Genomic DNA, 13408 nt, shown 5'->3' on the forward strand with positions numbered 1-13408 from the left:
ACATACACACCATTAACATTCAACAGAAGTGATCCCTAGGGAAAACACAATTATTTAAATTAGTACTTTTATGAGGGTTCACAAATATGGTACAGCACAATGGAGAACTGCAAGCAGTTATGTCAACAGAAACTGCCATGCCCACTGTTGCCAAAAAAACCTGGAGACATACCTGATTACTGCTTTTTGCAGCCGAGTTGGTCTGAGCTGTATTTGAAGAGAGGGAATCAAAAAAGGCTTGGTCAGCTAATGAGTTACCACAACTAATTCCATCTTTTGTACTGTCGGTTATAATCTGAAATGGAAAAAGTTGCAAGAGATTTTATGCTTCCATTGATCCAATTACATATAACCTTCTAACACTAGATGTTATGATGGCAGCATACACCCTGAATTCAAATTCAATAGTACCTTTTACAAGAAGTTGACCGAAGTAAATCTAGAGGATTTATTTCCATGACAGGTAGAACTGGTTTGCATTATCATAGCTTAACATATTTGTGGCAGTAGACACCTATCTATAAATTAACAAGGGATTAACAAGGTAGCTAACATTACTGCTTGGAGATTGGGAACTCAATACTCAGACGATCAGTTTGGGATAACCAATTTGGAGAGCCAGAAGCTACTTAGAAGCTAACAAACTGAATACAGTAAGCTGCCAACCTGCAGACACCATGCGTTCCAAGAGTGAATTAGATTCCAGGCTTTACTTTCAGAGACCTGTTCCATCCCCACCCCATTAACAGCACTCCTTAAGCAACGAGCAGATCAATACTGAAGAGACAGTACAGGCCCTCAGGAAGATGATGAACTGAACAGTCCCTGGATTTGGGATCCCATATCCTGAGCCCCTGAAATGCAGTTCCATTCTAGAGATTAATGAGCATGTGGCAAGTCAGCCACAGCAACGCCAGTGTAACTTGTATTCACTCCACTTCTACATCTGCATCTTCAGACAAAACAAAATCATTGGATCACGAGACAGAAAACCAGAAACAAACTCAAAATAGCTCGCGTGCTGCAGATCACTGATATTCACTATGGTTAACCTCCTGTTGCATTTCTTGGGAAACCACTAAGAAGCACAGTAGCTTTAGATGATATGTTTGCACTGATCTCCAAAGTCAGCTACAGCTGCTTCAGTAATATACATTCTGAGCTTTAACACTGGAAGTTTCACATTTGAGCATTAAGAGTTTGATCAGCAAACCAAAGGGTTGCTTCTTCAGTAGTTCTGCTTTCTTAGTGCATAGCGATGCAGTCGCTTACCTCAACATAATCTGTTGGAACAAGTCCTCTCTCTCCTTGGCTGTTTTTTCCTTCTAACCAGCCTCCACCGACATCCTAAAAAAAAAAACAATATGGAAATACTTTTGCTAGATGGATCCCACAGCATGATTTAAACTCAGAAGGGAGCACTGGCTTTCTATTAAATGTGGAATGCAAGGTTCAATAGACAGGTCTAACTATATGACCATGAACAAGCTCGCTTAAAGTTGCTGAATAAGCAGATACTCATTTAAACAGGACACAGGCCATGATTGTTTCACATGGCTATTGAGGACTTTAATAAGCACGAGGGGAAAAAGCTTAATTTTGAGCACTCAATCATTTATGCATTATGCACAGCCAATTCTCTGCACAGCCATCATCAAAACACAGCTATTAGAAGGCTGTTCCCAAAGTATTCATTTAATTCAACAGATTATAAAGAAAGGAGACTCAGGGAATTAAGCTACTGGTAACATTTGTATAATCTGGACTTCATCTGTGGAAGGTGCGGGAGTGTGATGAGAGGCAGCTATAGCACAAGAACAGTAAGGATAATCTCAAGGTTCAGAGGCATATGCCGCACAGCATCTGGAGACACTCCTACTTCACATTCAATACCACAGAGGCAGGTCTCAGACCATCAGTTTGGAAAAAAGCTAACACAGTTCAGACCTCAGTGGTGCAACCTGTGACTGGCTTTTTTTTTTTTTAAACACATTCTACTTACATTAGAAAGCCTTTGCAGAACTCTGCAGTTAAGCGAAGTCAATTCCAAGACAACATTATCTAGAATAAGCCAGTTCTGTTTAAAAATAAAATCAAGCTGTTTCTTGAACAGAGTTACATGTCAAGCTAATTCAGAGCTGAGAACTGGAACTACATATGCTGGACAGTAATTACTGAATTTCAGGTTCTCAATTTGTTTTTTAACTGATATATTTGTTTATGCAAAATTTTTTTCTTTTACTTAGAAATTTTCTATATCCTGCACATAATAAAGAGAAGCCTGCTTATGTACTTATGAGTTTAAATAGTAAAGACCAACCAGTTATTGAAATAACAAACTTTCAATTGCTTTTCCTTATATACCTAAAAGATTACACTTAAAAACACAAACAAGTAGGTATCTCAGATTAAAATTCAACTAGTTTGGTTAATCTACAGGGGTAATGACATCTTCAGCCAGAAGTCACATTAGTACCACTGCACTTATTAGCATTCCAACAATGGAATTCCATGACTTTTGTCATTGCTGTCTATAAACTTTTTAGATCAAAAAAGATCTAGAACCTTTGTGGCAATCTATGCCACAGTTTAATCATAGACAGCATGAAATAATTTTTTACTTGGTTTTGGGTTATTGTCTTCTCACACAGACAGCTTTTTCAGCAAAAGCAAATTTAAAAGCTGTAAACTATTGTGAAACAACATAAAACTTCTGAATTATTTAAAAAGTTACCTCTGCTACAGTACAGCATCCTATTCAAGAGGGTGCTGATTCCATTAAATATCTGCTTCAAATATTTAAAGTCCGTGGAATTAAAAAGTATCAGGATTATACACGATTATGTTCTTTCAAAAATTTGTTTCGTCTGTACGTTTTCTATGCAACCAGATAAATAAAATCTGGCATCCAGATGAGGGGATTTTGTTTGTTTCAAAAAGAAAGCCCATTCATTGAGCCATATCACTAAAGATTCAGAAGCACAGAAGATTCAACTAACACTTCTGTTCAAGAATTATAAGAATTGTAAGAATTATATAGGAGAATAAAAGCACGCTGATGTTAATAAATCAAATAGCCCTGCTCAAACATACTTTAAGAATAATTGAAATTTTCCTTGGTAACATTACCTTAATATTTTCCCCACCCCTTCCCTGTACCTTGTGCACATTGCTTTAATTATGGAAGAATGCACATATTTAGAAACATATTTAGAAATTTTGTGACAAGTTCTTTAAAGAAACTTGGATTACTGAAGCCATTAATTAAAAAACGCAAAACCTTTAAGGGAGCTGGTATGTCAGAATTATTTAAATTCAAGTGGCAAACATGGGAGACTACATAAACACAAAATGTGGAACACTAGGCACAAGAAAAAGAGACAACACTCAGATGTAAAGGGTATCACTATCATTAGCTCTTTCTGCCTTGGCGCTCTGCTCTATTTAGCAGAATAAAAAAGCTGAGCAACGAATTCCAAAGTGTGTAGGCACAGGCTGAGAGGGCCCCTGACCTCCAGAATCATGCTAATTGCATTTGTTTCCACAACACTATTAGAAAATTCTTTGGTTTTAGTTCGTGTACTAATTCTTCAGTGGAAGGTAGTCACGGATTCACAGAGTCACTTAGCACATCTTTTCCTTCACCTGCTGAATTAGGTCAGGACACTGCAGTGAAGCCCTGTTTCCATGTCATTTTTCTTACCGGGTTGGTAATTATGATGATCTCCCCTTCACTGACGGTCAGCTCGTTGTTTCCAGGCTCAGCAGCAAAGTCATACATAACACGAGCCTATAAGTGAAAAGAACACACCAGTGAGCCTTCCATGTTATTTAGATGACTGCACAGAAGACTCATTGTTAAACAGCAGAAATACTAGGTGGGGAGGGGCTGGATGTACGAAGAGCAACTCAGCATGGTGGAGGCTAATATCTCCTAAATTAGAACTCCAAACTGAACACTAATGCAAACTTTACGAGACGAAAATCTCCTGCACAGTTCTTACAGATAACCACTTTTTTCCTGGAAGATTCACAATATTAAACTTGCTGTTCTCTGCCCTGTCCAAAATTGTCTGTACAGCTTTTTCCAAGGGGAAGAAGGAAAGGCTTCTAACTTTAGCAAACAATCCAATTAATATTTTATTCTACAAGACACATTCCAACTCCAATTTGGGTAAAGGGGACTGTTTCATAGAGCAAGCAATTCGGACAGAGTAAATCAGAAATGATTGCACATGTGAGTAATCACTGCTGCACACAAATAGTAATACGTACAGTGATGTTTTGAGATACTCAGTAATCAGGAGGAACTATTCTATGAAACGCACAAACAGAGCGGGCCTGTTACATACTGGCACAGGCGTGGGGGGAGAAACACAAACAAAAAGAACAACTTAATTTTCAAGTATTTAGACACAAAAGTCTTTACTGTGTACTGACTCTGCAATTGCACCACATTAAAAAAAATTTTGTTAGAAACACTGACAAAGTTGTCTAATGTTTAAAGACCAGAGCTGCTATATACAAAGAGTTGTGGCACGGTGTAAGGTTATATTCCCAATTATCATTTCATTGTCTTCTATTACATCACCTTCCAAACTAAAGTTGAGAAGGCAATCATGAATTAAAAGTGACTACTTCCTCACAAACTGTTCAGACTGATGCAGAGAGAATCTGACAAAAATCACACGTAATTCTCCCTAGAATCTTAAAGGAAGATTCTGCCATTAAAGTGGCGTATTAGATAAAGGGTTTCATGTTGTCTTGTTTGGTCAGGTTTAAAGTTTATCTATGCTTGCCTTTCCTGTAAATAAAACAGAACTTATAAATAATAAAAACCTTATAATTTATATCTCAAGTTGTCACATTAGCCAGGTGTCCCAGAAGTGATCAATACTTATTTTATCCCATTGGTGCCAATGCTGCTTACCACAGAGCAACAAAACAGAAAGCTAGACGACTGGTCAAGAAAGTCAAGCAGGAAAAGTACACGTGTTACGTTACCAGACAGTGCTAACAAATAGATTTACTTGTGCAACTAAAATAACAAGCTATAAACCCAGTAACAAGAAAAAAAAGAGTCCTTAGTAGCTTGAAGTTTAGGAGAGAAGTCATTTCTAAAAACAAAGTTGCAGAGATCTGTGGGTGTATATGAAGGCCTCTAAAACTGGTACTGCAATCATTGTTTCGCAGGCCCCAAACCCACAGAAAAGGAAAAGAAACCTCCTCCCCACCAGCTCATATAAAATTATGAGCAGCAGAAAGGGATTATTATATATATTTTATCAGCAGGAAATAAGCCAAAAACAAAAGCCAATTTTATGACAGCATTACTAGCAACGTCAGGCACTGCCCACAGCAATGAGGGCCTTCTTGCACTTGGAGGTCAGGGGAAGAAAAAAGTGAAACAAATAGTTTTTGCCATAAATATCACAGTAAAATCATTATTTCCGCTTAAAAGTGAACTATATAATAGGAAAAAAGAAAAAAAAAGGAAAAGATACCAGAAGGCAGACATTCATCAAGCCTCAAAACTGAAAGTTGTTATGATACCCTTCCAGGCATCCCTTCTGACATAAACCCAGAAAAAACACAGCTTCCATTCCTCACATCTTAATTTCATAAGTATCATGTAGAAATATTTGTCTGGTCAAGATACTTCACTTCATTGTAAATAAAAACAAAGAGGAAAAAAGCACATCCTGTAGCTCAGCTGACAAAGCTAATCAGGAGCGACACGCACAAGTCAAGCACTTGGTCTTTTCTACTAGAGAAGCACAACGTTTAAGAAAATCATGTGTCCTAAGCACATTTAATGCTTCCTATTATTATTTTTCTTCCTTTAGAAAGGAGGCTTTCAGCACTTTCGGATTACGCCATGTAAAACCAAGATGAAGAGGAGAAAACTGTTTTCAATAACACCACCGACTGCCTTCCTCCCAGCAGAAAATCAGATGGAAGAACAACCCTCCTTACTCTCCTTAAAGCAATAAAATTGAAGATAAGAAACATACCTTTTGAACTGCAGGAACAACTTAGGTAGGGTTGTAAGAAGCACCATTCACCAGCCCTCTCCCCTCAGCATTAAGACGTAAGGGTGTTGAACATGTCATTTTTACAGCAGATTACCCATATATATCCCATTACACAAGTCACCTGAACACAGCTTGGGCATCTGGCCTATGGGGCAAGCAGCCTTCTTCACATCCCTCAAGCAGTACAAGATGATATCAAGTTGAGGCTTTTGTTCATGGGCAATAGGAGTTCACCAGGACATGACCAAATTTTTAGTCTTCAGAAGTGTCTCAACACCCTACAGTAATGACCAGACTGGAAAGCTAAAATATTTGTGTCTAATAACTTAGATATCATGTGCAAATACTTTGTTCTCCAAGGAGATTAAGTTATGCAGAGAAATCTGGAAGTATTCAGCACGTATGGAAGGAAAGACCAGGAGAGATGCACAGAATTTAATAAAGCCCTCGTGCCAAATCTATTCATTCACCTGCTCCAGATTCCTATTTCAGAAGTTGTTAAAAGAGAAATAGGAAAAGGGAAGAGAATGCAAACTCAATTTTTGACTTACTGCATTTTGACAAATTGAAAAAAGGATTCATAGTAATACAAACATGGATTATTAAAAAATTATAAATTATAATTGGTTGAGTTCATAGGTGACTCGCTCCATCTAATAAGTGCATTGTTAACAGTGGAAAAAGCCCTTCCTCTAGCATTTCCTTGCACTGAGACAACAGCCCCACACCTATCTGATTTTTTGACAATCAGTTCCAAAACATGACAAAGGAAAATGGTGTGGTTTGGCAACAAACCATTTCCTACTTACTAGCCGCAGATATTGCATCCAAGTGGTACTCATAGCTTAGAGTTAGATCATTGCAAAATAGCATACGTATATGGAGAGAAGAAAGCACTCAACCAGAAAACGATTTTAGCTCCTGGGTACTGCAATATATACATTGGATATGAGGTCAAAGTTTATAGACATTTTGAACACCTATAAAATGGGAACTGCTGAAATAGCAAAGACAATTCCAAATAATACAAAATGACCACAAACGTACAAACATAACTTCTTCAAAACACAGTTTAAGAAAGTGTTACAGTAACAGTTTTACTTCATATTTACATCTGATCACATATAAAAGGATCTAAAAATCCAAGAACGATAGGAACTTCAGAGATTCAAACGTTCATTTCTCGGAATAAAGGCCATTGCTTCAGTTACAGAACATTGCAAATCCACAAAACAAGTACCAGCTGCTCACCACCTAACAAGAAGAAAAACAAACACCTGATGCTTAGCATACATTATAGTTTGTCTGGAAGGAGAGGAAGATGGCAGTTTTCTCTGCAAATTAAAGACAGGAGATCTTATTGAAGGAAAATGCCTACAGCCACACTGCTGAAAAGCTCATTCAGAAATGGAAACTAATGCTTCTCAGTGGTACACCAGCATCCTCGGGAACTGGTTCCATGTGCTGTTGAGTTACACATCTGGGCTGCTGTTACAGATCTACTGACTTAGAATTTACAGAAGTTAGACTTCACACTAAGTATTGTAATCAATCATCATTGCCATCTTTTTAAAATAACAGTAAGAGTGTCTAAGCATTATTAGCACTAAATAGCGTCTAAAATACAAAGATTCTTCATATTGAAAAGCAGTACCTGGACTAGTCAAAGCGCTGTTCCTCTGCAAGTTTGGAGCAGTTAGCTTTTATCCATTATTTACATCTGTCAGACTTGCACATCTTCTGCTCCTCCCACCCCTTTTCTTTCCAAGAGGAAAAAAATAACCACGACCACTTGCCAACTGATTTCTGCAAACAGACATAAGGCTATGGAACTGCAACTGGCAGCATGTTGAGATGCTTAGCATAAATTAAGTGGGAATTTGGCTGCAAGAGTCATTAAAATGAAATTCTAATGAAGGACTGCATTACCACTACGATATGTGAGTTTGAGATCTCTACAGGCATCCTGGCGGACCAGATCCTCTCTGCTTGTCCCAGCACCCTGGAGGAAGAGAGGGAGCAGTTGCTCCTATTTCTCATAAAAGGAACCTTTACGTCTTTTCTAAGGCACATCAGCAGCGAGACAACTAGCTCAGGCAGAAGAGCAGCTTACCCCCAGGTCTGACAATCCTGATGTGCACAGGCGCAGCCCACCAGCTGCACAAATTTGAGAGCAGCATCAAAACTGGAGCATGTCAGTGATACCCACCCAAAATTTGAACTTATCTTTGAAAACACTTTCCCCATGGACAGGATTTCATTCTATTAGAAAGATCTTGTGTTATGCCAGAGTCATGGTTTTCAGCCACGTGTTAGTGTTTAAGGAACTTACGCCACAAGATGACAGCTTCTCTAGGATAGCTGGCAGCAGCACACAGTGCAAAGAAAATGTCCATAAAAGGTTCAAAGCATGAAATTCCTCTAATAAATGCATGCCTTCCTTTTAGCAGATAGCACATGATTTGGAGCTTCAGCCATTCGGTATTGCACTTCTCAAGGGACAGGGATTTACAAGTTTAGTCTGCTTGGTGCCACTTGTCTTAAAGGCAACTGCAGCACCACATCACAGTAGAAATGAGAGCAGTAGACTGCAGGTTCATGCTTGCTCTCCAGCATCGTGTTCTACTTTCTATGCTGGTATGCTATGCTATGCTGGTAGCAGTGATTCCCAGATTCATAGAAAGATCAAATTCTGTATCATTTTTCCAGAAAGTAACTGGGGCAGATAAATCTTTTTGAAGAAATCTGCAACCCACTAGAGAAGCAGAAATCATGAATTGGGAAGCCCGGCAAAATGTCTTCCAAAAAAAAAAAAAAAGCACTGACTTTTTTTGAGCTAGGACTCTTCTTCTCAACTAAACTCCTTGAATTTTAAATAGCCATGACAGTGAGCAGATTCGAAGTGCAGAAGATCCAATAAACTGGCTCCGTTCTCTTTCCTATGCTCCCTCATCTTCGAAGAGGGCTCTCAGGCAAGTCAAGATGCTCACTAAGTCGCACAGTTGCTATTACTAAGGGAACTGTGAGAAGGTGAAGAATTAAAACAACCAGTGTCCGAAGAGCCGAGGAACAAAAAGAAAAATGCTTTAGGAACATAAAGTAAGAGACATCCCTTTTTTCCCACCTCAGTGTACTTCCATCAGTGGCTATCACTTAGCTATACTTAACCTTCTCCCCCCTTCTTTTTCTAAAACCCAGGCTCACCCAAAAGCCACTCAGTACTCCAAGACTGAACAGTTTTTTATTGCAGCAACTGCAGCATCTGGGGACATGATTTAACAAAACTGCCTCCTCATGTTAGTCCAACCATCACAATTGTATCAGACTGCTGGATTAAGTGCATACTTGGATAGCCTAAGCGGAAGCGTCAAATGGCTCTGAAAGTGCTTACGCCTCTCAGCCTGGAAAGGTAGCTACTTTCTGTCTTGGCTACAGTAAAGAAATTAAAAGATTAGGATCATTTAAATGTGTAAACTAATACAGAGCAGACTGAGAAAATGTGTATTGCTTGTGCAATGCTAGGCATCGCTGTTCTTGTAGGTGTGTTCAACACCTACCCAGACAAACCCGCCAGGCTGAAGAAACTGAACTACCCCTTCAAATTTGTTTCATACTACAATTTTATTAAAGAGCAACTGAAAGCTAAAATTCACTTGTTTAATAAAAAGCTCCCTTGAGTGCTACATTTCTTTACTAACACAATTGGTTTTTTTGCTTTCAACAACACCAGAATTAAAACAAACTCACCCAAAAAGTGAAACATCGTTTAGTGAAGAGCTCCTCTTCTGGACCAGCAGAGATCACAGCCTTCTGCTATCATTACCCTAAGTCCCCCCAGCAGCTGCAGGATCCCCCCATTATTCTGCAAATCCAGACTGAAAAGTGTTCTCTTGGCCTGCTGGCTCGCTTTCTTCTGAGCAATTTTTCAACTCTAAAATAGTCCAGTAGCCTGCAGCTAGTCATTTGGAGGTAACAACGCTGACTATAATCACATTAGGAGCAAATTAAACACAGATAAAAAGCAAAGAAACGAGGACTTGCATCATTTCATCCTGCTAATAAAACATGCTTGCAGACAAGAGGAGAGGGCAGGGAACTCCGCTTCTCCCTCAGAAGCTGCACATGCCTCCAAGACTTCAGGCAGATACGTAATTAAATAATGGCACTGGATTAAAAGACCTACCTCGTAATCCAAGGGAAAGGTTAACAGAGCATAAAGAGGTTCCAAAAGGTACAAGGTGCAAAGTTTGAAGTGTTTATGAGGTAAGGGACGGTACTGACATACTTGACTCCCACCAAAACGCGTGTGGCTTAAACCAACAACTCTTTAAAATTAGAATAAAGTTGTAATATGCATACCTTAAAGTTACTTCTACACATTCTTCTGTGAGAAACAAATGACTAAGCAAGTTTTCAAGTGCTAAAGAGACTTGAAAAACATTTTCCTTAGTCATAAAGGCAACGGCTTATTAACCTTCTTCAGCAACTCATGCTTTTGTTGTGTGAGGACAGACTGGCTCTTCAGAGCTGAGGAAGAGCGAGCTCCTGAAGAGGGCTTTTTACTTGCTGAAAGAATCTCCCCAGGCACACCCACAGCTGATAACCCCTGGAAGCTCCTCGTGGCTCTTGGCACAGGTTCTTTCTGAGGAAAGCTGGTCATTAACATCTAAGAGCATTTCCCAATTAGAAAAATAAGGCAGGGAGACCACTTAACTCCTTGCAGCGAGTGCTAGTTCTGTGAAAGGACCAAGCTGAAGTACAGGCAGCTTTGGCAGAGCCAAAATATAGGGATACCATGGCTGAGCTTGGAAGGCCAGGAGGGCAAGGGACCCGAGGAGCCCCTTCAGCTACTGCCAGCAGCTCTCAGAGAGAGAAGACGACAGGCATTCAGTTAAATGAGTCCTGCTTGCTTCTGGTTACGTACCTCATTCTTGATTTACAGACCCTGGACTTCTTTATAGCTGCTTCTCCATAAGCAAACATTGGCACGCCCGGCGCCAACACAAGCAGACAGACTGCTGGCCAGCACAACAGGCAGCGCTCACACTGAGAGCTTGCCTTCAGGTGAATTCCTACACCTTGGGGATCCCACTGCTCGGCTCAACCATCTGGGGCTAAACATTACAAGGCACAATAAGGACTCAAAGTTATCAGCCTATGCCTATGCTAAAGATCTCTTACAAGTGTTGGAATGTAATACTTTAAGATTTTAAGATCTCTTAAAGGGAATTATAGCTCCTTTCCCTGCAGTTAGCAATACAGGTGGGTAGATAACCACTGCCACGAGCAGGAACAATGGAAAACACAGCAGGTTTTATTTGCACGCTCATGACCAAGCTTAAGGATTTTGAAGCTTGCAGATCACCTATAAGCAGGTCGGTAGTTTTAAAAAGCGGCATTCAGGCATGATACTTGCAAAAGAGCCATCGTGCACTTTGAAGTTTTAACCACGAAGTTCCTTTAAAAGAGGTGCTCAGATACCTTTTGCAGTGCCCATACAGACGTACTGATGGAGCACTGGGGAACCAGGTAACAGGATCTGCACGCACCCGGGCAGTACAGAAGCAAGGGAAATGCAGCTGCAGAAATACACGCATCATACCCATGCAATTTAGAGACGTTTCCAAATACTGACTTAGGCACTCCTGCTCATCACATCTGAGCTTTCTATTGGGTTAAGCACAAACTTTTTTTTTCTTCTTGTTCAAAGCATTAGTTACAAACCAGTTATCAATTAACAATGTATTGCAATACTTTAACCATGGGTGAGGAGCTCCAACTCTGTCAGAAGACATTTCTCAAAACCAATTTACTGCACTGTTCCGCATGCCCACACTGCCTCGTGTTTTCCTTTCTGAATACAGATCTATAACAGGTCCACATCTAAACAATTTCCAACCTGAGAAGATTAATTCCAGTTATACCAGCACGCTCAACTGGAGTGAGTGCAGCATGGCTTTGTTTTATGGATGTTAGGCAGGATACATTTATCTCAAGGGCGATTACAATCTCTGCCCAGATTCAATCACTACCGTGTCTCTGCAATCAAACTACCCCCTTGCAGCTGTTTGCCGACCCAAAGTTTATCTGTGTATTTCAGGAGCCTGCCATGTTGACTTCTGGTATTAGCCTGAGACCGTGCAATTGTTGGCATTAAACCCTCGCAAACCCATCCCTGAAGAACAAAGCTAGGAAGAAGCAAAGGTTTTGAGAAGATGCCTGCAGCATTCACCAGAAAATCTGTCATGTCCTGACCTACTCATTAAGACAGTCTGTTGTCACACAAGAGTGCTTCCTCTGTGAGAGGAGATTACAGAACTGTAATTATCCCAATAATTAGTGAGACATGAAGTTTCACCAAGGCAGGCTAATGAATTTCAAGCCTTTGCAGACTCACCACACTATTACAGGTCGTGCATCTCCATGCGCCAGCTGCAGAGGCCAACCTAGATGCGAATGTAGAACTTGCAGAGCGCCCAACCTGCATGCTAAAATGATGCTACTTCAAATACAACTCGACCTGCAGGTAAATTACAGAATGGAACAGCCTTACAACTCCGAAAGGCCAGACACTGGTAATACTAACTGGGAAACAAGTGCTCAGGAATATTCTAGCTGAAAACATCTAAGAGAAAAAATTAAAATGCAGCAAAGCAGATCCTCAGCGTGGAGTTCTGCTAAATTCTCTGTTAATTGAGTAACCAACATTAATCAAGACATTAAATGTTTTGTGATCTCTCAGTCCTTCAAGAAACAAAAAAAGAAAAAAAAAGTTCATGAAAGCCTGATAATTGAACCATTTCTAGGTTTCTTTTTATATTACGAAAACAAGCAAGGAAACTGTCTTACCAATGTAAATACATTATCACTTTATCACACGAAGTCACTTTACTGTATAAATGGGCAATGTTCAGGTTTTTTGGGTTCTAACATACCCCCAGGTTACAGCTGTTTTAGGCTTTTCTGTTGACACTGTAGAAAAGCCCAGGAGTTACGAACCTGTCGCCTTCCACAGCGGCTCACGTGCGCAAAGCTCAGTCACTAGGCCCAGCTGGAAGACAGCCAGCACTGAAACCGGACATTGCTCACCTACAACTTCATGCAGCGTGCACGCTAGCAGTACTGTCCTATCCCGCTACACTAAAAAATATAAAATGTCTGGACAGAAGCATCACAAAAAACAGTACTTTAATGGCAACTGGAAGAGCCACATTTCAGCAAGTCATATACCTTTTGAGGTTTCTCTTTTACAGATCATCATCTTCCATTATCTAGGAATGGATTTAAAGTGGACACCCCAGAAACTCTTTGTCTGTCACTATAGAGGTTACTGGTAAAAGAAATGAAAAAAAAAGTCAGAAAAGAAAGTTTAA

General features: G+C 39.9%; 1 protein-coding gene across 2 annotated transcripts in view; it reads right to left on the bottom strand.

Moving 5' to 3' along the window:
* Positions 1 to 13408, bottom strand: part of SNX9 (sorting nexin 9) — a 61632-nt gene that overhangs the window by 40267 nt on the left and 7957 nt on the right. For both annotated transcript variants that reach the window (XM_040553204.1, XM_040553203.1), the window contains exons 2-4: positions 3704 to 3790; positions 1273 to 1347; positions 173 to 295 (exon numbers count right to left, since the gene is read on the bottom strand). In XM_040553204.1, the coding sequence (XP_040409138.1) occupies positions 173 to 295; positions 1273 to 1347; positions 3704 to 3790 (285 nt within the window). The remainder of the gene's footprint in view (positions 1 to 172; positions 296 to 1272; positions 1348 to 3703; positions 3791 to 13408) is intronic.

This window comes from Cygnus olor, chromosome 3, assembly GCF_009769625.2.
Source record: "Cygnus olor isolate bCygOlo1 chromosome 3, bCygOlo1.pri.v2, whole genome shotgun sequence".
NCBI classification, from domain to species: domain Eukaryota; kingdom Metazoa; phylum Chordata; class Aves; order Anseriformes; family Anatidae; genus Cygnus; species Cygnus olor.